Below are 24,335 nucleotides of genomic sequence, written 5' to 3'. Positions count from 1 at the left end.
GGGAAGGTTAAATGACTTGCTCAGCATTATACAGCTAAAAAGTGTCAGAATTTGAACTCCGATCTCCCAGTGTAGTGCTCTATTCACTACCATCTAACTGATCTTCATATACTTGCATGCTCATATTATAGATATAAGGGGGGTCATTGCCAGTGAGATGTTAGCAAAGATTAAAAGATTATGAGACACGAAGAAAGAGGGAATAGCTTTCAGATACAAAAGAGACATTTCTCAGTGTGTCACAACTTGTTCAGTCATTCCCTAATTGATGGGCATATCCTCAATTTCCAATTCTTTGCCAGCACAATCCTTATCCCAGAAAGGGTGAGAGGTGTGAATCCTATAACTGCACATGAACAGGTTCTGCCTCCAGGGCACAGATGGCATTCATACCTTTGCCCCAGTTACTCATCAACATAATATCCATTTTAAAAGTTGTTTTATTTTTCCAGTCAATGAAAATTCACCTTCTCTTCCAATTCCTTCTTCCCTTTCTTTGAAAAAAGAAAAACAAAATCCTTATGACAAACATGTCAAGCAAAATAAATTCCCACACCTGCCATGTTCCCCCCAAATGTTTCAATCTGTACTCTGAGTCCATCTATAAGAGGGTGGGTAGCACGAGTCCTCTGGAATTGTGATTGGTTGTTGCAGTGATCAGAATGCCTAAATTTTTAAAAGTTGGATGCTCTAAAAGTTGCTATTGCACAAATTGTTCTCTTGGCTCTCTGCTCACTTCACTTCTTACAAATCTTCCTAAGTTTCTCTGAAACCATCTCCTTCATCATTTCTTGTAACACCTAAGTATTCCATCCCTTTCCTATACATATGTTAGCCATCCTGTAATTGATGGGAACTCCCTTAGTTTTCAGTTCTTTGCTAATCCCTGAAAGCTACTATAAATATTTTTGTACATATGGGTCCTTTTCTTCTTTCTTTGATCTCTTTGGAATATAGACCTAGTAGTGTTATCCCTGTGCCAAAAGGCTTGCACAGTTTAGTAACATTTTGGACATAGTTCCAAATTACCTTCCAGAATAGCTGAGCCAGTTCTCATCTCTGCTTACAGAGAGCTGTTCTTTCACAGCTCCTCCAGCATTTGTCTTTTTCTTATTTTGGTCAGATTTTCCAACCTAATGATCATAATAAAGTTATGATCATTATGTATTTTCCTCTATCCTATTCTCTTATACTTTTCCATCTCTTTATTTCCTACTCCCTCTTTATAAAGAAGAAGAGGGTTGTGAGAAAGAAGTGTGCTCAGCATAGGTTTCTAGATTTGGTACAATTTGCTTCTGCTTCCTTGCCCCCCTTTCCTTCACCCAGAGCTCAATTCCAAATTCTTATATTTTCTTTCAAACCCCCTTTTCAGATCCTCTTTAATTTGAATTTTTTGTTTAGGACTGATCCCTTCTTTAATCTATTCTATTTTTTCCCCCTTCCTCTCTCTTCTCCTCTTTCCCTTCTATTTCCCTGTTGAATGAAACATATTGCTGACCGTATCTCTATGTGTGTATGCTTTTCCTCCTTTGATTAGTTCAGATGAGAGTGAGGTTTAAGGGTTGTCTGCTCCCACCTTTCCTCTTTGTATAGACTTGTACTTGCACACTCAGATTATGTAAAATAACTTCTCCTATCCTCTCTCTTTCCCTCCTCCCGAATGCATTTCTCTTCTCTTCCCTTTCTATCAAAGCATAACAAAACCACTCTCGAGATATCTGACTGATCAGATTCCCTTTATGACTCCTGATGATAAGACTTTGACGGAACACAAGTATCATCTTCCCATATTAGAATGTAAGCAGTTTGTCCTTGTTTAATGCTTTATGATTCTTTAATTATATCTACCTTTTTATATTTTATTAACTCCCGTGTTTGAACTTCAGTATCTACACAGCTTTAGTCTTTTCATCTGAAATGCTTAAAAGTCCTTTATTTTATTAAAGATCAGTTTTGTTGGGTACATTATTCTTGATTGTGTCTATTTTTTTTTCCTCCTGGATATCATATTCCAGACTTTCCATTCCTTTATAATGGTGGCTGCTAAATTGTATGTGATCCTGACTGTTGCTCCTCAGTCCTTGAATTCTTTCTTTCTAATTACTCGTGGTATTTTTTTTAAATCTGGAAGCTCTGCATTTTATCCCTCCTGTTCCTGGGAGTTTTCAATCTGAGGTTTATTTCAGGAAGCGACCAATTAATTCTTTCATTTCTTTTCTAATTTTTCCTCTAAAGCTCTCATTTCATTTATTAAAAAATTTATTTTTTTTAAAAGCAACTCTTATTTCATCTCTACTAGATATTCTAGTTAGCCTTGTGCCCAAGCTGTGTTTTTCTTGAAATGTTTTCTTGTTTTGGAGTCATTCTCTTCTTCTGGGTTTGTGTCTTGAGGATCCTTGTCACCATAACAAATCTTTATGATGAAATTCTTTTTTTTATTTTGCTCATTCTTGCAACATACTTCCTGACTTTGTTAGGGCCAGGTTCTGTGTACTTCTGGAGGTAGTATCTGAATTGAGCTTTTGAATGTTGTGTTATTCTAGAATCTCAGGGGCAGTTCAGGCTGGACACCTATAAGCTTTTAGTGCTCCCACAGTGGTCTGATCCAAGTCTGATCACGTACTTCCCTTCTGGTTTGAGCTCTGCAAGCTCCTAATATTGGTTTTGGCCTGAGCAACATATCTATGGACTTGTCCCTGGGTGGAGCTCCAGGGGACTGCTGCTGAACTCAGTCCGCTGAAAGATTTTATTGGTTCAGTGACAGAACTGTAGGCTTCCCTTTGGTCTGGGTTTCCCTCCCTGGTTATTTGACTGCAGGATTCAGACTGGGCTGGAGCATGCTGCTCCTCTCCTGTGGTCAGTCACACAGTTACTGCTTGGTTCTGAATTTGCACCTCACTCCATCTTTAGCTTATGGCCCATGATGACTCCTTGACTTGGACCACCATCCCTAGGTACAGGTCCCCTCTTCAGTTCTCCTTGGATCTGTGGTCTGAAACTGGGCAGTGAAGAACAGAGTAGCCAATGAAAAGTACTTGTTCCTGAAGGTTTCACAAGGTCAGGCAGTTCTGGATGGCTCTAAGACCTTTTCTTTCTCTGTATACAACCTTGGTCTTCTTTTAGTCCCTGAGTTGGAATACTTGGTGCAGCAGTTCCTAACTATACTCCATCCCCAGTGTTCATAGATCTCTCTCTTGATTTGTACTGGAAAAATGATTCACTGAGATCTTTTCTTGTATTTTCCTATTAGGATTTTGGTTCATTTTCTAGATCTTTGCAGAGGAGTTTCAAGGGAGAGCTAAATTGCACTTCTTTCCCCTGCACTACCATCTTGGCTCTGTGGAATTAGGATTAGAAATAGAATTGGTAGTATGGGAAATGAAACTGATTGAACCTAGGCATTCATTTGCCATTGCAAAAGTAAGAGTTATCATCCTAGCTGACAGAGTTTTGTAGGACCCCCAGTCAAAAAGAGATGCCTGCATCCTGACTTAACCCGTTGACAACATCTGGCCCAACTCAGAGGATCCTTGTGAAGAGCCTGAACATCCACCAAGTGCCCTGACTGACTCAGCCCAACAGCAGACTGACCCTTCCAGGTGAGACAGGGCACTCAAAGAGAAGCAGCCCACCTGGGCTGCTGGTCCATTGGAGATGCTGTACTCTGTAAGAAAATGACTCTTCAGAGAGCCATCCAAAGCCGAATAACTGTGGAGCAACTCGAAGAAATCTTTCTGGGCAAGAAAAAGAAAATCCTGAGATTCTGGAGTTGTAAGTGGCCTTAGTTACCTATGGCTCATCACCACCCACTTTAAGTTCTGCCCATATTTCCCTTTCCTGGAATCTGGGTGTGTTTGTGGGAGAGCAAGCCCCTGGTGATTGGAGGGAATGCTTATAACTACTGTCCTTGCTGTGCTATTATCTTTACTGAAGACCAGACCAGACTCTACTTGCTAATTAAGGTGACCTCTCTGCCACCCCTCCCCCCCCATAATCTATACTACAATAGCAACCCATAGAGTTACCCTTAAAACTCTGGGAATAGCAAAGCCCACACTTCCGGGGCCCTAAACTAGCGTCGGTGTGAGTGAGCCCTACAGTGTGTGTCATGTATGAGGTAGCCTCGATTGAGAAGTCACTGCAGCTCTGAGACTGAATATTCCCCTCTGTAAAATGAGGGAAATAGGAATAGGGGTAGCTGCCCCCTCCCCCAACCCCAGGGTTGTGTCTTTCCAGATGCTCTGTCCCAAATCTCCCCCTTTTAGAAGGCATCACTAGTGATCTCATCCCAGATCGCAGGCCTCCTTTTTGGATAGAGGACTCTTAGATCGAGAGAGGGGAAATGACTTGTCGATGGTCACTCAACTAATCAGTAACAGAACCAGGATTCAACTCTGGTCCTTAGAGGCCTAGATCCAGGGTTCCTTCACGCTACCTCTCAATTGACCCTCATTTATTTTTCAGTCAAAGTCCCGCAAAGTTCTCAGGGCACCTCCTTTCCCCTCGTATTTAGATGCTCTTCTGTGGAGTTTTAGAGAGTGGAGTTGTCTCTTCTGTAGAATGAGGGGGTGGACGAGCTGACCTCTGAGGTCCCTGCCAGCTCCGGGCTCTGCTTCTGTCACTTTCCCTTCTCTAGGCCTTATTTCCCTCTTCTGTGAAAGGAGGGAGAGGAGGGGAAATGGGACCAATTGGCCTCTTAAGTCTCTTCCAGTCTTGGTCTCTAGGAAAAGGGCTAGACTAGACTATGAGTCCTCACAGGCCAATCCCGGCATACGAGGAAGGGGCCGGATTGAGAGCCCCCACCCTCGTGGCCTCTTCCTTCTCCGGCTCCTTCCCCACCACCTTTCTCTCCTTGGGCTCCCTGTCCTTTCCCGGACTGACCCTCCCTGGCGGCCCCTGTCTTCCGCCCCCGCCCCTCTCCTCCAGGCTCGGGGAGCAGATGCGCCCCCTCCCCTCTCCTCCCCTCCTTTCTCCTCCCCTCCTCCCCCTCTCCCCTTCCCTCCCCATCCCTGCCCCTCCTGCCGCTGCCGCCGCGGCCGCTGCAGCTGGTGATGCGATTCGCCATTGGATTAAAAATAGCCTGGTCCCCCCTCCCTGCTCTCCCGCGCCCCGCCCCGCCCGGGCTCTGGCCGCCTCGCACCGTCCGCCTGCCCCCGTCTGCTCGGCCGCCCGGGCCCCGCAGCCCCGCTGCCCTGCCTCCGCCTCCTCCCGCTCCCGTGCCGGTGCCACCGCGGCCACCGCCTCCTCGTCCTCGTCGTCCTCCTCCCGCGCCCGGCCCCCGCGCCCGCCCTCCCTCCGGCCCTCCCGCGCGCGCGGAAGCATGCAGCGGGCCGCCCTGTTCGGCAGCCCCGGCGGCGGCCCCGGCGGCGGCAGCGGCCCGGGTCCTGGCCCTGGCCCCGGGAAGATGGCTGCAGGAGACCTCGGGGAGCTACTGGTCCCTTACATGCCCACCATCCGCGTCCCCAGGTCCGGCGATCGCGTCTACAAGGCGGAGTGCGCCTTCTCCTACGACTCTCCGGTGAGTGCTGGCCAGGCGCGGGCTGGGCGGTGGGGGGAGGTGGACGCGGGGTGAGAGGTGGGGGGCTCTGCCCGAGAGAGCCAGCCCTCGCTGGGAGCCAGGCAGCGGGGCGCCCCTCCTCCCGCTCCGGCCCCGATCACACTTGGTGATGGTGCACAGTGCACCCACCGCGCGCATCCACTTTGGGGAGCTTTGGAACTGAGCACCCGCCCCTCCAAGTCCCCAAGCTTGGGCTGCGGGAGCCAGGGAGCTGCTGCCGGGAGCTCTCCTTCCGATCCAGCAACTCTAGCGCCCTTCCTGCAGTTGGCTTTCCAGGCTGGAGTTTGGGGCCCCCCTCACCCACCTCCCAATTCGGCCCCAACCCGATGAACCCTCCCAAGTGCACAGTCTGCCCCCGGCCCCCAGGGCTGTAGGAAGTGGATAGCACCCGGACACACACAAGCAGCACCTTCTTTTTCTGGGACTGGCGATTCTGTTTAGGGATTCCTAGTCTCTGGACCAGCCCTTCAGAGTTCTGAATTCTTCCGTGATTTTGGTGGTTCCCCTCCACCCCCCTCCCCTTGCTTCCTTTCTGAATGACAGGAAAAAACAGTGCCTTGGCACAAGTAGTTCTAAGGTTCGAGTGCATCGTGATTACTTTTACTAAACTTCCTTCTCCCCTTCCCCCCCAACGTGAAGTTTGGGGCTTGAAACATACCAGCCCAAATTTGAAAAACTTTAGCCCAAATCTTGGCCTCAGTGGCTAGAGGAGGAAGTGAAGGGTAGATTACAGTTGGCAGAGCCAAGTATGAGTGGTTGGCTGGTGGCTTTCAGATTTCCATGGTTTTTGTGTGTGTGTGTGAAATATAAAGAAAACAAAACCTTCCAAAAACAACTGAGTCCCCCTTTGAGGAGTCAGAAAGCATTTCCCAAGTCACTCAGCTGTGTGGCGTTTATCATGTTTTTTTGAAGACTGGCTATTTTTACCCACACCCTTTGGAGCTCATATGTCATCCAGCAGGTCTCCCTCTTGCTGCAGCGGGCGGGAGTCCTATTGGGGAGGGGGGGGGGGGGTTGGCTGTATCTCTCCTACACTCAGCAACAAAGCAGTGACAGACAACCTTTGTCATACAGTCATCGGGAAGGCAAACCAGCTTGTGGGACACTCCAGAGACATCTTATCATCTTGCTAGACTTTTTTTGGTTTCAAAGTACTTTTTGCTCCCCGGCTAACTAGGGACAATTCATAGGATCATAGCTTAATGATCTTGTAATCTAACCCTCTTATTTTGCGAGTGAGAAAAGCGAGGCCGGAAATAGTTTATATGGATGCGGATAATTTGTGAACTGTCGTCACTTTTTTTTTTTTATGACTTTTGAGTAAGATCACAGGATTGTGGCTGATCATAGGGACTGTTTTTGGCTTTTCTTTGTGTCCTTAGTATAGTACTTGGAACATCTTAGATGTTTAAAAATTGTTTATTGGCTAATGTACTAATAAGCTGGAAGGGACTCAAAACCAATTTGGTCCAGGCGCTGTCATTTTACAGGACAGGAACCGGAGGCCTAGAAAGGTTAGGTGACTTGTCACATAGCTAGCAAGGGCCAGAGCCAAGACTCCTCTAGAGTTCTCTGACTTGAAATCACTTTTCCCCTTCCATCCATATAAGCTGCTCATTTTATTTTAAACTTGAGAAGTCTTTCTGAGCCTTTCTAGGACCATCCCTTGAAAACTTGCTAGTGGTTCTTTCTTAATCTTTGAGACTCTGTTGACCATGACATCTGAGGCCACTGCCAAGAATGCCATTAGAATTTCCTACTATCAACAACATATTTTAAAATAACAGATGTTGTGTCCCATGTTTTTGTGTTTCTCGTCTTAGCTCCTGAAAGGGTTGAGATGGATGGTGATGTCCATGAGGCAAAAGCTATTGACATGTTATAAAATATTAAAAAAACCGCCAGAACTTTCTGAATTTCTTAGAATATTAACTTGGTGGCAAGGTGAATTGGAAGGAGTTGGATTTGGAGTCAGAGGTCCTGGGTTCCAATCCTAGCACTGCCACTTCTTACCTATGTGGTCTTGGGCAAATCATTTATTTCTCTGGGACTCACTTGTTAAAATGGAGGATCTGGACCAGATGGCTCCTGAGGCTCTTTCCAGCTTCCAATATTCTGTTTTCTCTATTAATGTGCCATAGGATGCTCCCAGAGGAGTGTTTCTTTTAATAAAAGAGTTAGTTAACAAGCATATATTAAACTCCTGCTTTGTGCTAGGACTATGCTGAGTGTTTAGGATACAAATAAAGGCAAAAAACTCAGGCTATTCTCTGAAGTAGCTTAGTTTAACGGGAGAGACAATATGCAAACAACCATGTACAAACAATATATATTCAGCATACATTGGAGATTATTTTAGAAGGAAGGCATGAGCATTAAAGAGGGGATTGGGAAAGGCTTGCTGAGGGTGGGAATTTAGTTGGACTTTAGGGAATCTACGATGGGGGAGGGGAGAGACAGAGACATAGAAATAGGGAGAGAGAGAGAGGGAGATAAGGAGAAGAAGAGGAAGAGGAAGATGGAGAGGAGAGGGAGAGGAAGAGAGAAAAGGAGAGAAAGAGAGAGAGAGAGAGAGAGAGAGAGAGAGAGAGAGAGAGAGAGAGAGAGAGAGAGAGAGAGGATAGGCTTGGAGGACAGCCAGTGAAAATGTCCAAGACATGGAATGTTGTGTGCAAGGAGGCCACAGTCACTAGATTGAAGAATATCTGGAGGAAGGTAAAAAGCCTGGAAAGGTAGGAATGAGCAAGGTTATGAAGGGCTTGAAAAGGCAAAGACGATTTTATATTTGATCCTGGAGGTGACCGGAAAACTACTGAGGTTTTTGACTAAGAGGGTGACATGGTCAGGCTCAAGCTTTAGGAAGATCAGCTTGACGAGTAAATCGAGGCAGGGAGACCAGGCATGACAAGCAGTCCTGGCATGAGGCACTGGGGGCCAGCACCCAAGTGGTGGAGTGGTCAGAAGAGAAAAGGGAACATTTAGAAATGTTACAGAATTGTCTAGAATGATACAATGTAGCAAACAGCTGTCTTGGAAATAGGCATTTTAATCATTGTCCTGGTCTGGTCAAAGAGAATGTTTACAAGAGAAAAGCATGTTCAATTCAAACCAACAATTATCTTTTTAGCAGCTACTATTCCAGGAACCATCTTTCTAGTACTAGGTGTACAAAGAGACAAAAATCAGCCCCCCCCCCAACCTTGAGGAATAGCGTGGAATATGTACATAGATAAGTGAATACAAGTTAGGTACATTAATTGCCCGAGATGAATGGAGAGGGGAAGAAGGCCAGCAGCTGAGGAGATCAAGAAAGTTCTCTATAGGAAAGAGCATCAGAAGGGAGCTAGGGATCCCAAGAAGATGAGGGGAGAGTATTGCTGGACTTCAGTTCAGAGTACAACATAGCATCAAGGGTGGCACAGTGGATAGAGCTTCAGACTTGGAGTCAGGAAAATTGAAATTCAAATCAGGCACTTACTAGTGGTGTGGATCTAGGCAACCTCCGCTCTCAACCTTACTTTTCTCATCTGTAAAATGGGGATAATAATAGCACTGAAGTCATCATTGGGTTGTTTTGAGGATTCCATGAGAGAATATACGCAAAGTGTCTTGACCAATGGTAAGGTACTATATAAATGCTAGTTATTTATATAATAAATGTATAATAAATGCTGTTATTGTTCATATGAGCTTGGAACTAGAAGGGCCCCCAGAGCCATCTACTACAGACCAAGCTAGTAATAGTAATAGTAGTAGTAATAGCTACCATTTAGGTAGCGCCTACTATGTGCCAGGAGCTGGGTTAAGCTCTTTACAATTATTATCTCATTTGATTGTCGCATTAACTTTGTAAATTTGGCACTGTTATTGTCTCTATTTTACAGATGAAGAAACTGAGGCAGACAATGATCAGTGAGTTGCCTAGGGTCATACATTTAATAAAGTAGTAGAGCTGAGATTTGAACCCACTGCTTCTGATACCAAATACAGTGATCTTGTCAATGTCCCATAGTCTCTTTACTTCCCATCCTTTGGCAAAGGATGGGGAATCAACATATTTTGTTAATCTGTAGGACCAGGAGGAAGAGAAGGGAGATTTTTGTTGTTAAAGCAGAGGTAAAGAGGGAGAGGTTAGAGAAATGGATTTTGTTATTATTCAGTTGTGAGTGACTCTGTGATCCTGTGAATCATAGCACTTCAGTACTGTCCATGGGGTTTTCTTGGCAAAGATACTAGAGTGGTTTGCCATTTCCTTGTCCAGTGGATTAAGACAAATAGAGATTAAGGGACTTGTCCAGGGTCACACAGGTAGTTAAGTGTGCAAGGCTGTATTTGAACTGGTGTTAGATTTAGACATATCTAAATTCAAGCCCTGCTTTTGAGACATTCTGGCTGTGGGACTCTGGATAAGTGACTTAAGTTCTCACTGCCCCAGGAAGTTGCAGAGCAGCTACCAGACATACACTGGTGGAACAAGGTTACTGACTGAGAGTTCCCTATAAATCCCAATTCAGTTAAAAAAAATGAAAAAGAAAGTGGCATAGTACCTAATATAGTTCAATGTTTGATAAGGTATTTTTTGATAAAGAAAGCTTTTTATGATACTCTTCAACTCTAGAGAACTATTTGGAATCATATTTCCCATAAAAATTTCTTGCTCTGAAATGGATTTTTTTTGAGGTTAGGTAATAGGATTTAGGTTTGGGAGGGACCTTAAAGATGAGCTAGTCCAACTCTTTCATTTTTATTGCTAAGGAAACCTAAGCCCAGAGAGATGGCAGGCCTGGTAAGAAGTAGTGGGGATTCAAACCCTAGTCTTCTGATTTGAAATCCATCACTCTTTCCTTGACCTCCTGGTACCTTAGAGAATGTGAACACTGCAGTTTCGGACTGGTTGCCCATTTCCCCAAAGATCTGTCTCTTGTGTCAAATCATCTTGTGATTTCTTAAATAAGAGCCTGGCTAATCTGTTTAAATGTCACTAAGATCAATAATTTTTATAGCCATATTAAACTATATCTATGCCAGCTACCCCTGTTCATTTTCAAGCTGTACTAATTTGGGATGAAAAATTCATTTTATTAAAGTTTGAAGTAGTGTGTGTGTGTGTGTGTGTGTGCTTTATTTCCAAAGAAAACTTGTAATTCCTTAAGCGTGTACATAGCTGTTTCTGCTTTCAGACGTCACTCTCAATTTTATGAGCTAATAGGAGAGACTTGTGCCATGCTATTATTTATTATTCTTCTTACTACTGCTACTGCTGCTGCTGCTACTACTATTACTAGCTAGTATTTATATATAACACTTTAAAATTTGCAAAGCGCTTTACAAATATTATCTCATTTTATGCTCACAGCAACCCTGGAAGATAGGTACTATTATTATCATTTTACAGATGAGGAAACTGAGGCACAGAGAATTTAAGTCATTTGCCCAGGTGTCATATTGTGTCTCAGACTCGATTTGAACTCAAGATTTCCTGACTCTAAGTCCAAGGCCCCCTGAAAGCCACCAAGCTTATAAAACTGGCTGAGTGACCCTGACTTTGGGAGAGAGTGTGATATCAGCTTGATCAGTGGTTGTCATTAAGCAAGAATCCTCTCCACCAAACACGATTCTTCTAAGTGCCTGTAGTTCCCCCTTCTCCATCCTGGACATGATTTTCTCCCCTTTTCTAGCCTTCTAAAGATTTTCCCTCTCCATTTAAACACTTACTGAAATTCCACCTCTTTCTCTAAACAGTTCTGAGATTGATCAGAGAACTGATCAATTCTTCGTCCCTGTTTTTGGTGGACATGGATTGCTGAGATTTCTTCAGCCATAATTCCACCAGCAGATTCATAGAGTTGGAAAAGGACCTTAGTGGTAACTCCCCCCCCCCCCCAAAGCAACCCACGTCTGAACAAGAATTCCCTGTGGGTAGAGGGAAGGTGCTGATTCTGGAAATAGAAGAACCAGCTGTGGCATGATCTCATGAAGTTTATCAAGCTTTTATTAAACACCTCCTATGGTGCAAAAATGGTCCCTGTCCTCTGGGAGTTCACAGTCTGACAACCTATGAAGAACTAGGTACATACAAGATCTTACCAGAACAGATGGCAGGTAATACCAGAGGAAAAGGTAGGAAGGGGCCAGGTTATGAAGGGCTTTGCAAACCAAACAGAAGACTTTATATTTGATCTTGAAGGTGACACAGTTACTGGAGTTGGTTGACTAGTGGGATGACATGGTTAGTTCTGCAATTTAGCAAGATCCCTTTGGCAGTTGAGGGAAAGGTGGACTGGAAGTGGGTACAGTTGATTCAAGTGAGCAAAGCTTTCTTGTCCTGATGTTGGTCTGTGGTCTAGAGCCTGAGAAAAAAGCTCTAGTGTCTTGGATGCCAATTCCCTCATTTTACAATTGAGGAAACTGAGGCTGAGGGAGGTGAAATTATTTGGCTCAGGGTCACTCAACTGGTAAGTGATCAGTTGTTTTTCAGTCCTGTCTGACTCTTTTGGGGTTTTCTTGGCAAAGATACTGGAGCGGTTTGCCAGTTCATTCTCCAGCTCCTTAATTTTTTTTAAAAAACATTTTTATTTAAAATTTTGAGTTCCAAATTCTATCCCTCCCTCCCTCCAACAGCCCTTCTCTGAGGTGGTGAGCAATCAGATATAGATTATACATGTGCAAATATGTAAAACATTTCCATATTAGTCATTTTGTACAAGAAGACTCAAATAATAGAAAAAATGAAAAATAGCATGCTTCAGGCTGGATTCAAACAATATCGGTTCTTTCTCTAGAGGTGAATAGTATGCTTCATCATTAATCCTTTGAGATTGTCTTGGATGATTGTACTGCTGAGAATAGCTAAGCCATTCACAATTCATCACTGAACAATGTTGATGTTTTTGTGTACAATGTTCTTCTGGTTCTGTTCACTTCACTATGCATCAGTTCATGCAGTTCTTTCCAGGTTTTTCTGAAATAATCCTGCTTGTCATTTCTTACAGCACAATAATATTCCATTACAAACCACAGCTTGTTTAGCCATTCCCCAATTGATGGGCATCATTTTGATTTCCAATTCTTAGTCACCAAAAAAGAGCCTATATATACAAATAGGTCCTTTTCCCTTTCTTTGGAGGTCTTTGGGATATAGATCTAGCTGTGGTATTGCTGGATCAAAGGTTATACACAGTTTTTCAGTTTTTTAGCCCTTTGGGCATACTTCCAAATTGCTCTCCAGAATGGTTGAATCAGTTTACAACTCTACCGACAATACATTAGTGTCCCAGTTTCCCACAGCCCCTACCAACATCCAACATTTTCCTTTTTCTGTCATATTAGTCCTTATGAGAGGTGTGAGGTCATACCTTAGAGTTATTTTAATGTGCATTTTCCTGCTCAATAGTGATTTAGAGCATTTTTTCCTTATGACTACCGATAGCTTTGAGTTCTTTGTCTGAAAACTGCTTGTTCATATACTTTGATTATCAATTGGAGAATGACTTGTATTTTTATAAATTTGACTCAGTTCTTTATATATTTGGAAAAGAGACTTTTATCAGATAGTTGTCTCAAAACTCTGCCCCCCTTTCCCCAGTTTTCTACTTTCCTTATAATTTGGTTGCATTGGCTTTGTGCAAAAACTTTTTAATTTTATATTGTCCGAATTACCTATTTTACATTTTGTAATGATCTCTATATCTTCTTTGGTCCTAAATTCTTCCTTTATCCACAAATCTGACAGATAAACTGTTCCATTTTCTCTTAATTTACTTATGGCATGACCCTGGTGTGTAAATCATGTACTCATTTTTACCTTATCTTGGTATATAGTGCAAGATGTTGGTCTATACCTAGTTTCTGCCATGCTGTTTCCCAGTTTTCCCAGCAGTTCTTGTCAGATAATGAGTTTTTGTTCCAAAAGCTTAGCTCTTTGGGTTATTATATACTAGACTGTCATAGTCATTTACTGTAATGTAATCTATTCCACTGATCCAGCACTCTATTTTTTAGCCAGTATCAGATTATTTTGATCATTACCACAGTTTGAGATCTGGTACCGCTAGACTACCTTCTTTCACACTTTTTTCCATTGATTCCCTCGATATCCTTGAGCTTTTGTTCTTCCAGATGAATTTTTAAAATCATTTTTCTAGTTCTGTAAAATGAGTTTTTGATAGTTTGATTGGTATGGCATGGAATAAATAGATTAAGTAGAATTGTAATTTTTATTATATTGGCTTGGCCTACCAATGAGCAATTCATATTTTTCCAATGATTAAAATCTGACTTTATTTGTGTGAATAGTGTTTTATGGTTTTGTTCATATAGCTCCTGGGTTTGTCTTGGCAGGTGGACTCACAAGTGTTTTATGTTATCTACAGTTATTTTAAATGGAATTTCTCTGTCTCTTGCTGCTGGACTTTGTTAGTAACATAGAAATGCTGTTGATTTATGTGGGTTTATTTTGTATTGTGCAACTTTGCTAAAGTTGTTAATAATTTCAAGTTGTTTTTTAGTTGATTCTCTAGGACTTCTAAGCACAACATCATATCATCTGCAAAGAGTGATAGCTTTTTTCCTCATCGCCTATTCTAATTCCTTAATTTCTTTTTCTATTCTTATTGCTATAGCTAACATTTCTAGCACATTATTAAATAACAGAGGTCATAAAAGGCAGCCTTGCTTCACTCCTAATTGTAATGGGAAAGCTTCTACTTTATCCCCATTATATATAATGCTTGCTGATGACTTTAGATAAATAGAACTTTTAAGGTAAGCTTCATTTATTCTTATGTTCTCTACTGTTTTTAATAGGAATGGGTGCTGTATTTTGTCAAAGGCTTTCCTGCATCTCTTGAGATAATTATTTGATTTCTGTTAGTTTTGTTATGGGATATGGTCAATCATGCTAATAATTTTCTTAATTATTAGTTCTGCATTCTTGGTATAAATTCCATCTGGTCATAGTGTATGATCTTTGTGACATATTGCTGTAATCTCTTTGCTAGTATTCTATTTACATTTTTTTGCATCAATATTCATTAGGAAAATTGGTCTATAATTTTCTTGCTCTGTTTTGGCTCTTCCTGGTTTGAGTATCAGTGCAATATTTATATTGTAAAAAGAATTTGTTAGGTTTCTTTCACCTATTTTTTCAAGTAGTTTATATAGTATTGGAGTTAATTGTTGATTAAATGTTTGGTAGAATTTGCTTGTGAATCCATCTGGTCCTGGGGATTTTTTTAAAGGAAGTTCATTGATGGCTTGTTCAATTTTTTTTTCTAAGATTGGAAGTATTTTATTTCTTCTTTTAGTCTGAGTAATTTGTATTTTTTTTTAGATATTCATCAATTCCATTTAGATTGTCAAATTTATTGGCATGTAATTGGGCAAAATAACTCCTAACAACTGTCTTAATTTCCTCTTTATGGATGGTGAATTCACCCTTTCCTTTTTAATACTATTAATCTAGTTTTCTTCTTTCCTTTTTAAAAATCAAATCAGCCAATAGCTTATCTATTTTATTGATTTTTTTTCATAAAACCAGTTTCTACTTTTATTTATTATTTCAATTGTCTTCTTACTTTTAGTTTTATTAATCTCTCCTTTGATTTTCAGATTCCTAATTTGTTGTTTAATTGGGGATTTAAAATTTGTTCTTTTTCTATTTTTCTTAGTTGTATACCCAACTCACTGATCTGTTTTTTCTCTGTTTTATGGATGAAAGCAATTAGAGATATAAATTTTCCCTTAAGTACCACTTTGACTGCATTCCATAAATTTTGGTACGTTATCTCATTATTGTCATTTTTCTTTAATGAAATTATTGATTGTTTCAATAACTTGTTCTTTCACTCACTTGTTTTTTGACTTAGATTATTAAATTTCCAATCAATTTTTAATCTCTCTTTCCATTGTCCATTATTGAATGCAATTTTTATTGCATTATGACTTGAAAAGGATGTGTTTACCATTTCTGCTTTTCTACATTTGGTTGTGAGGTTTTTATATACATGGTCAGTTTTTCTGTAGGTGCCATGTACTGCTGAGAAAAGGGTGCATTCGTTTCTATTCCCATTTAATTTTCTCCAGAGATTTATCATATCTAACTTTTCCTGAATTTTATTAACCTCCTTAACTTATTTTTTTTATTTTTTTTGTTTTTTTTTCTTTGTTAGATTTATCTAGTTCTGAGAGGGGAAAGTTGAGGTCCCCTAATATTATAATTTTATTATTTATTTCCTCATGTAACTCATTCAACTTCAAAGATTTAGATGCAATACCATTTGGTGTATATGTTTAGTACTGATATGACTTCATTGTCTATGGTACCTTTCTTGAAGATGTAGTTTCCTTCTTTATCTCTTTTAATTAGACCTATTTTTTTGTATTTGCATTGTGTGAGATCATGGTTGCTACTCCTCTTTTCTTTACTTAAGCTGAAGCATAATAGATTCTGTTCTAGTCCCATACCTTTACCTTGTGTATATCTCTTTGCTTCAAATGTATTTCTTGTAAATAACATGCTTTAGGAGTCTGCTTCTTAATCCATTCTGTTATTGTGTCCTTTTTATAGAAGAATTCATCCCATTCATGCTTATAGTTCTGATAACTGCGTATCTCTCTCCATGCCATTTTTTTGCTTTTTTATCCCTGCCCTTTCTCTTACTTCCCACCCCTTCCCTCCTCACAAGTGTTTTGCTTCTGATCACCACCTTCCACAATATTCTCATCTTTTATTTTTGTATACAAGTCTCACATTTGTATTTGTCTTTGCTCCTTTCTTTCAGTCAGCAAAATTATTAAACCTGAAAGGTGCACACCCTTACACTTATAATTGTCAAAATTCCCAAGATTTATACCAGTTTCTTGTTAATTTCTTTGGATCTTAATTTCATCATCAGTAAAAGGATGTGGTTGGATTTTTTCCTTTTAAAAATTTATTTAGTATTTTATTTTCCCCCAGTTACATGTAAGAACAATTTTTAACATTTATTTCTAAAACTTTGAGTTCCAAATTCTCTCCATTCCTCCCCTACATTGAGAAGGCAAGTAACTTAATATAGGTTACACATGTGTAGTCATGCAAAACATATCCATAATAGTCATGTTGTGAAAGAAAACATAGACAAAAAACTAAAAAAAAAAAGTATGCTTGAGTGTGTATTCAGACACCATCATTTCTTTCTCTGGAATGGATAGCATTTTTCATGATAAGTCCTTCAGGGTTGTCTTGGATCATTGTATTGCTGGGAATAGCTGTCATTCACAATTGATCATTATACAGTATTACTGTAATTCTGTACACAGTATACTTCACTTTGCATCAGCCTATGCAAGTCTTTCCAGGTTTTCTGAGAACATCCTGCTCATCCTTTCTTATACTACAATAGTATTCCACCACAGTCACGTACCATAACTTGTTCATCATCCTCCAATTGATGGGCAAGGGATGTGGTTGGCCTTTGAATTCTTTTTCAGCTCTAAATATATGATCCCTTGAATCACAGAATCTCAGCATAGAAAGAGTCTTCAAGAGTCATCTAGTCCAATCCATATTTTAATAAGAAATCGATTGATTCTACAAGACCCTCAACTAGTGATCATCCAGCCTTTGCATGAACAGCTTTATTAAGGGGGAATCTGAGGCTGCCTGTTCTACTCTTGTTCCCCTCTAATTGTTAATAATAGTTTCCCCTAACATCAAGCTTATATTTGCTTCTCTACAACTTTCATACATTGCTTCTAGCTCATTCTCTAAAAAAGTGACTTTAAAATAGTGAATCTTAGTTTTTCAGGAGTTTTGACACGTCATCACTACTTGATCTCAAGATTCACTTTTCCTTTTCTCCAAACTCCAGAACTTTGATAGACCTAGGATTTCCTTGATGCAGGTAGTCTGTTCAGTGATGCAAATCACAACCCATCCATATTTGCCATTCCTGGGTAGTTCTGCTCCATGTTCTCTAGTAAATCCTCTACTTGGGGGAACTCCCTCCCCTGTTGGAAATCACTTAACATTGTGTAGGTACCAGTAGAACACATAGAGTACCTATTGTGTATCCTTTACTCTTGCTTTGTGATCCATCATATCTTATATTCCTATATATTTTTCATGATATCTTCTATGCCTCTTTTGATGTACAAATATAAAATAGCTGTGTCAATACACATATATAGTCAAATTAAAGTGAATTAACATTAATTTTACTTCAGCTATTGGGGTATTAAGATAATTGAGAACATTATGGGCTTTGGAACTCTCTATACAAATGCCACTTGGTGGAAATGACAGTGCCATATGCGGATCTATTGAAAAGAAAATGGGTGATTAGCTGGAAAAAAAGAATCGGGGGATATATATGATAGCTATAGTCAAGTATTTGAAAAACTGCTATATCAAAGAAGGATTTGACTTGTGGTTTGACCCCAGGGACTGAGTGAGGAGCAATGGACAAATTACAGAGAAGCAAATTTAGGCTGGATATCAGGAAACACCTGACACTTTGATGGTTTGAGCTGTCCAGAGGTGGAATGGACTACTTTAAGAGGTGGCAGGCTTATCCAACTTGGAGGTCTTTAAGTAGAGGCCAAATGACCACTTTTGGGGTATGTTTTAGAGGGAATTTTTATTCAAGTAGGGATTAGAAAGGCTAGGATCCAAGGTTCCCTGCAATTCTGTGACTTTTTAGTTCTGGGCCCATCACTTAGAATGGACATTGATAAATTGGGTAGGATGACTTGTGGTATGGTAAAGGGCCTTGGGATCATGGCATGTGATAATGTGAATTAATGGCCTTTGAATTATTTTTCAACTCTAAATATATGATCCATTGAATCACAGAATCTCAGAGTAGAAAGGATCTTCAAGAGTTATCTAGTCCAATCCATATTTGAATAAGAAATCTGTTCTACAAGTCCTAGAACTGTTAAAGGAACTGGGAGTGTTTAACTTAGTGAGGAGAGTTTAAGGGCACATGGTAGCCTTCTTCAAATATCTGCATAATTGTTATGTGGAAGAGAGCTTAATTAATCTCTTCAAAAAATAAAGTTGGTCCTGTTTTCCTCTCTCTAGCCTAAAATTACCAGATTATTTTAAGAAAAGTACAGACAGTTTTTGTCCTGAGAATGAGGCTGTGTTTCCAAAGTCAATCATTTCATAGGATCATAGACTTAATGTTGAGACCAAAAAGTCTGATCATTTGTCCATGGTCACACGGCCAGTGTGAAAGTGAGGTGGACTCCCTTTGTAAGTCATAGACAATTAGATTTTGAATTGGAAGGACTGTTAGATGTCATTTAAAACAGAGGTGTCATCTGTAGCCTAGAACACTTCTGAGTGGGGTACCAGATTAAAATGTGATTGGGAAAATTAATTAAAATAGACAAATAAAAACAAATCATGTAAATAAATAATAACTAAAATTATTATTTTACAAATAAAAAGGATAATAGATGATATATCATGTTAATATGTGGTTTTTTAAGGCAATTTGTGGCTTGCAGGAATCTTCATACTTGGTTTCAGTGGCTCCTGTTTCTTTGATATCACTGGTCTTGGCCACTTCCCTCATTTTATACATGTGGAAAATGAAACCTGGAAGGAGAAGTGACTTGTTTAGGATTACCCAAGCCGGTTCTTTAACTTCAAAGCTTTTCCATTAAAGTGACCCTCCCATGAAAGTCTTCAGGCAGAGTCTTGGGGACTTTTGTAAGGCATGTTGGATGCAGAGAGGGGCTTCTTGTCCACATATACATTGGACTAAATGGCCACTGAGGCATCTTCCAGCTCTGAAAGTCTCCGCTCATTGTGCTGAGCTACCAGGCACTATCTTGAAAATGATCGGTAAGCTACCTGTGATTTATGTTGTTTGGAAAGTTGGAAGCCTGGCCAGTGGGTGAGTGAATAAAAACGTATTTGATAAGGGTTTATAATGTACTAAGGATCCAAATAGAAAACCAAGATACCCTTGATCTCAAGGAGCTCTTGCTTTAGTGGAGAGAGGAAACACATATAAAAAAATTGAGCCACAGGGTGGATAGCAAGGACCAAGGAGTGTTTGAGGTACACTAGCAGGTCAAATGGCAGGGTGTAGAGAAGTGGAGGGCTTTTATCTTACTAGAGGTATAGTAGCTGGTGACTTCCAGCCTTTCTAAGCAAACATATCACTCTTGGGCTGCTGGCTGCTTTCCATGTCTGGCATCCCATGAAGTCTGGGTGCCCTGGTGCGCCAGGGAGAGGTGAATGGATAGCCAGGGACCTTTGCCTGGGATATACTTTTTAAAAAGTGAATCATGACATTAAATGGATATTTTTTAGCATTTAGCATAACATGTTGCCAAGAAGCACTTGGCTGTGCCCAGCTTGCTCACCTGTGTGAGTACGCTTGGGACACAATTACTTGTGTGACTTTAGGCATCTTCCCCTTGCTGGGGCTTAATTTATTCTGGGTGAGGTAGGGGATAGCAATCTGGATTGGGAGTCAGAAAGACCTCGGTTCAAATGTTGTCTTAGACACCTATTAGCCCTGGTGTGACCCAATTTTAGTCACTTAGACTATCTACTTCTATTTCCTCATCTGTAAAATGGGGATAATAATAGCACCTACCTCTCAGAGTTATTGTAACGATCAAGTGATATAATGTATGTAAAATGCTTTGTAAACCTTAAAGTGCTACATAAATGAGAGCCATGATTATGATGAGTATATTAGCTATCATTACTATAACAGTTGGCAAAGCATAATATATTATTATATTGTATCAATATCAATATTATATTAATATAATTATTATAACTAACAATAATAAAAATGAAACTGTTGAGGTCCTTTCCAGTTTTTAAATCCATTGATTCTGCAACATCTCCTCAGAATCATACTTTTCAGCAACATAGATATTCTCTTGGTTGACCTGCTTTTTTGTCAGTAGCGTAATAAAAATGTAAATGGGAGTACCTTTTCTTGGTGCATTCTCTCCCAAATAAACACTAAAAATATAGCTTTTTAGAGGTAGTATGAAGATGGGTTCAAGTCTAGCCTAAGTCACTAGTGTTGTGACCCTAGGCAAGTCATTTTACTATTCTGTTCCCCAAGCAACTCTCCAAGGCTGTGAGATGCAGAGCTGATGTTGATCTGCACTGGTAGTAGAATTCTTCATGTTCTCTATCGCAATGAAATCACACATCTGGTAAAAAAAAAAACAAAACACATACACACAAGCCAAATAAACTAGCATGCAATCATTGAACATTTATTAAGCATCAGCTGTGTGCCAGCCACTTTGCTGAGCACTTCAGATTTTTGAAAGGCAAGAAACAATCCTTGCTCTTGAGGTGGGGGAAAAGAGGGGGTGGGGAAAGACAAGCACATATAGCATGAATTGGAGATAACCTCAGATGGAAGGCACCAGATAGAGAAATCAGTGGGAACTTGGATCATAACTCTCAGCTTCTGTTCTTCCTGACTGTTTTTTAATTGTCAGAGTGTATGCAGAGCTGTGCCTATTTTTAGGGGAAGAAATCACAATGGCAAGAATTTAATGAATTTGCACGTGTCTTGAGATGAGAGAGGTTGGCCCAACTTTAGAATGTCATGGATCAAATGAGATAATGCATATCAGTCATCATTATTATTTATTACTCCTCCCTCTCCCCCTCCTTTTCCTACTATTAGTGGCTAACATTTTTATTACACCTACTATGTGCCGGGCACTATACTAAATTGGATTCTCATAACAAGGTAGGTACTATTATTTTCATTTTTTGGTTGTTTTTCTGGCGTTTCAGTCATGTCTGACTCTTCATTAGTCCATCTGAGTTTTTTTTTTGTGTGTTGGCAAAGATATTGAATGGTTTGCCATTTCTTTCTCCAGTTCATTTGACAGATAAGGAAACTGACATAAACGGGATTAAGTGACCTGCCTGTAAGTGTCTGAGGTTAGATTTGAACTCAGGTCTTCCTGACTCCAGGCCTGGCACTCTATCCACTGCATTGTCTAGTCCTGGAGAGCTTAGGTGGAACTTGGAGGTACTCTGAAAGATGGGTAGGGTTTGGTAGACTGAGTGAAACATAAAGCCACAGAATTTTACTGTTGCAAGGAGTGTTAGTGATCAGGAACACCCCAATTTCAAATTCTACCCCTGACACTCACTGGCTATGTAACCCTTGACCAAGTCTTTAAATCTTTCTGAGAGTCAGTTTTCTCTTGTGCAAAACGGGGTTAATAATAGCACCCACCTTGTAGAATTATGAAGATCAAATGGGATAATATATCCAAAGCAGTTTGCAGACTTTTAAGTAATATATAAAATATGAGCCACCATTCCTGCTATCCAGCCCGACTGTACCTATAGTATACTCAAACAAATGGTTATCTATGGTTTGTCTGATGGCTGGCCTGTCTTTTTGTCAGAAGCGCAAATGTAGGGGGTGTGTGTGTGTGTGTGTGTGTGTGTGTGTGTGTGTGTGTGTGTGTGTGTGTGTAATGGGGGGCCATCAAGCTTGGAATGGCATTTCAGATAAGAAAACAGCATAAACAAAGAAGCAGAGATTGTTGGGACATTGTGTGTGTATATTAGGGGCCATTAGGGTGACTGACTAAATTGAAATTAAGGGTTTTTTGCTGATGTTTCATGGGAAATAAGATTGGGTGAGTGTTACCAGGTTGCACAGGGCTTTGGAGGCCAAGATATAAAGACTACTGTTTTTAATTCACTAGGCAGTGGGAGAGCATTGTAGAATTTGGGGGTGGAATGGGCCATGCTGAAAGTGGTATTGAAAGAGTCCTAGAAAAAATTGTCTATGCTTGTGGCCTCCATCCTCTCCTGTCACTCATTCCTTGATCCTGTGCATCTGGCTTTCAGACTCACTGCTCATCTGAAACTACTTTCTCTAAAATTACCAGTAATTTGTTAACTGCAAAATCCATTGGACTTTTCTCAGCCTTCCCTCATCTTGACTTCTCTGCATGATTTGATGCCGTCGGTTACTATCTCCTTCCTGGAAACTCTTTTCTTCTTGGGTTTTTGTGACCTTGCTCTCTCCTGGTTCCCCTCTCCCCTGCCTAACTGCTTCTCATTCACCTTGGCCAGATGATTTTTTGTGTGTCTCCCAAGGCTCTTTCTTGGGTCCTCTTTTTCTCGTTGTCTATATTTACTCTTGATATCTTGAGCTTTTAAGGGCTTAATGATCATCTCTGTGCAGATGATCCCCAGCTTCATATATCCAGCCCTAATCTCTTTCCTGAGCTCTATTCCTGTATCACCAACTGCCTTAGACATCTCAAATTGGATGTCCTTTAGGCGTCTCAAATGTAATTCATTCTTTCCTCCAAATCCTTCCTTCTTCTGACCTTTACCTCTGCAGAAAGCACCTACATTATTCTAGTCACTGAGGTTTGTAAAATGCTGTGATATTGCCTTTGACCCCACACTTAATCACTGCACAAATCCTTCCCATCCCTTCTCTCCATACTCATAGCCACCTCACCCCTTCTCACCTATGGTGGTGGGCTCCTAGCTGGTTTCTGGACCTCACATCTCCCTTCCCCCTAGAATATCCTCCACACAGCTGTCCAATGGGTTTTCCCCAAGTCTAGGCCTGACTCTGTTACCCCTGCACCCCATAAACTCCAGTGGTGCCCAATTGGCTCCAGGATGAAACATAAACTCTTATTTAGTTTTAAAGTTCTTCACTCCATGGAACCTAACCTACCTTTACAACCGCATCGTAATCACTCTCCCTCCAGAACTCTGTGATCCTGAGGAGGTGGTCTCTTTTCCTCACACCACCTTGTACATGTCCTTTTCTGATTCCCCCAATTGTGAGGACCTTTCCTCCCAAACTATCTTGTAGTTAGCAGCTTTGTTTCCATTCTTATATTTGCTACCTGTGTTCCTGTATATGTCCATGTTGTCTCCCCCATGAGAATGCAGGTCCCTTTGTGGGTAGGGATTGATTCATTCTTTGTATCTTCAGCCCCTAGCACAGTGCCTGATGCATGGTAGGCACTGGATAAATGATCTTGAATAATGACTACAACATTTTAAATGGGAAGAAACATCAACAACAAACATATCAAACCTGAAATTATAATGACCAAGCTTGGCCCCGAGGAAGACATAGGAGAAGGCACTTCCCTCTTGTTTTTGTAGAGGTGGGGGATAATGGGTGGGGAACATTACAGGTAATGTTAGATTTTGGGGGGGGGGATATATTCTCTATTTTTACTGAACTGTTCTTTCCCCCCTTCTCTTTTTTGTTCTTTGTTATAAGGAATTGTTCTTTGGGAGGGGAAGAGAGGATACATTGGGAAGTGTAGGGGATATAAAAATAAATGATATCCACGAAACGGATTGATTCATTTTTCTTAGTCATGCACTAACCATGCTTCTTCTCCCTACGTACCTCACCCTCTAAAAAAGAAAAAAAAGGCACAAAGATTGTTATTGAACAAAGCATAGCTTTCTAATTCAAGTTAAATAAACAAATGAATTAACAACAATGAAAAAAAACTATATGACTTAAAACCCCCAAAAGTACTTCTGGAAGATTCCAAAGTGACTGCCTCGGCAGGAGGGAAGGGGAGTGGAGAAACACTCAGTAGATAATTTCTGCTTGTCTTTCTTAGCTTTCTCAGTAGCTTGGTATGGCATCTTGACCTGCTGAAGAACTGGATTTTGACATGACATCCAGGGTCCTTCAAGTCAAGTTCCAGGAGTATAAGTCTTAGGCAAAGAACAATTAAGTTTGAGGCTTGTGTCCAAAGTCCTAGATGCATTTGGGTG

The 24,335-nt window shown here is 40.6% G+C and overlaps 1 protein-coding gene across 2 annotated transcripts in view; it reads left to right on the top strand.

Moving 5' to 3' along the window:
* The first annotated feature begins 4,924 nt into the window (after positions 1-4,924).
* USP13 (ubiquitin specific peptidase 13) overlaps positions 4,925-24,335 on the top strand; it is a 131,058-nt gene continuing 111,647 nt past the window's right edge. For both annotated transcript variants that reach the window (XM_072618410.1, XM_072618409.1), the window contains exon 1: positions 4,925-5,518. In XM_072618410.1, the coding sequence (XP_072474511.1) occupies positions 4,940-5,518 (579 nt within the window). In that variant the 5' untranslated portion in view covers positions 4,925-4,939. The remainder of the gene's footprint in view (positions 5,519-24,335) is intronic.

This window comes from Notamacropus eugenii, chromosome 6, assembly GCF_028372415.1.
Source record: "Notamacropus eugenii isolate mMacEug1 chromosome 6, mMacEug1.pri_v2, whole genome shotgun sequence".
NCBI classification, from domain to species: domain Eukaryota; kingdom Metazoa; phylum Chordata; class Mammalia; order Diprotodontia; family Macropodidae; genus Notamacropus; species Notamacropus eugenii.
This window is presented reverse-complemented; position numbering and strand designations above follow the sequence as displayed.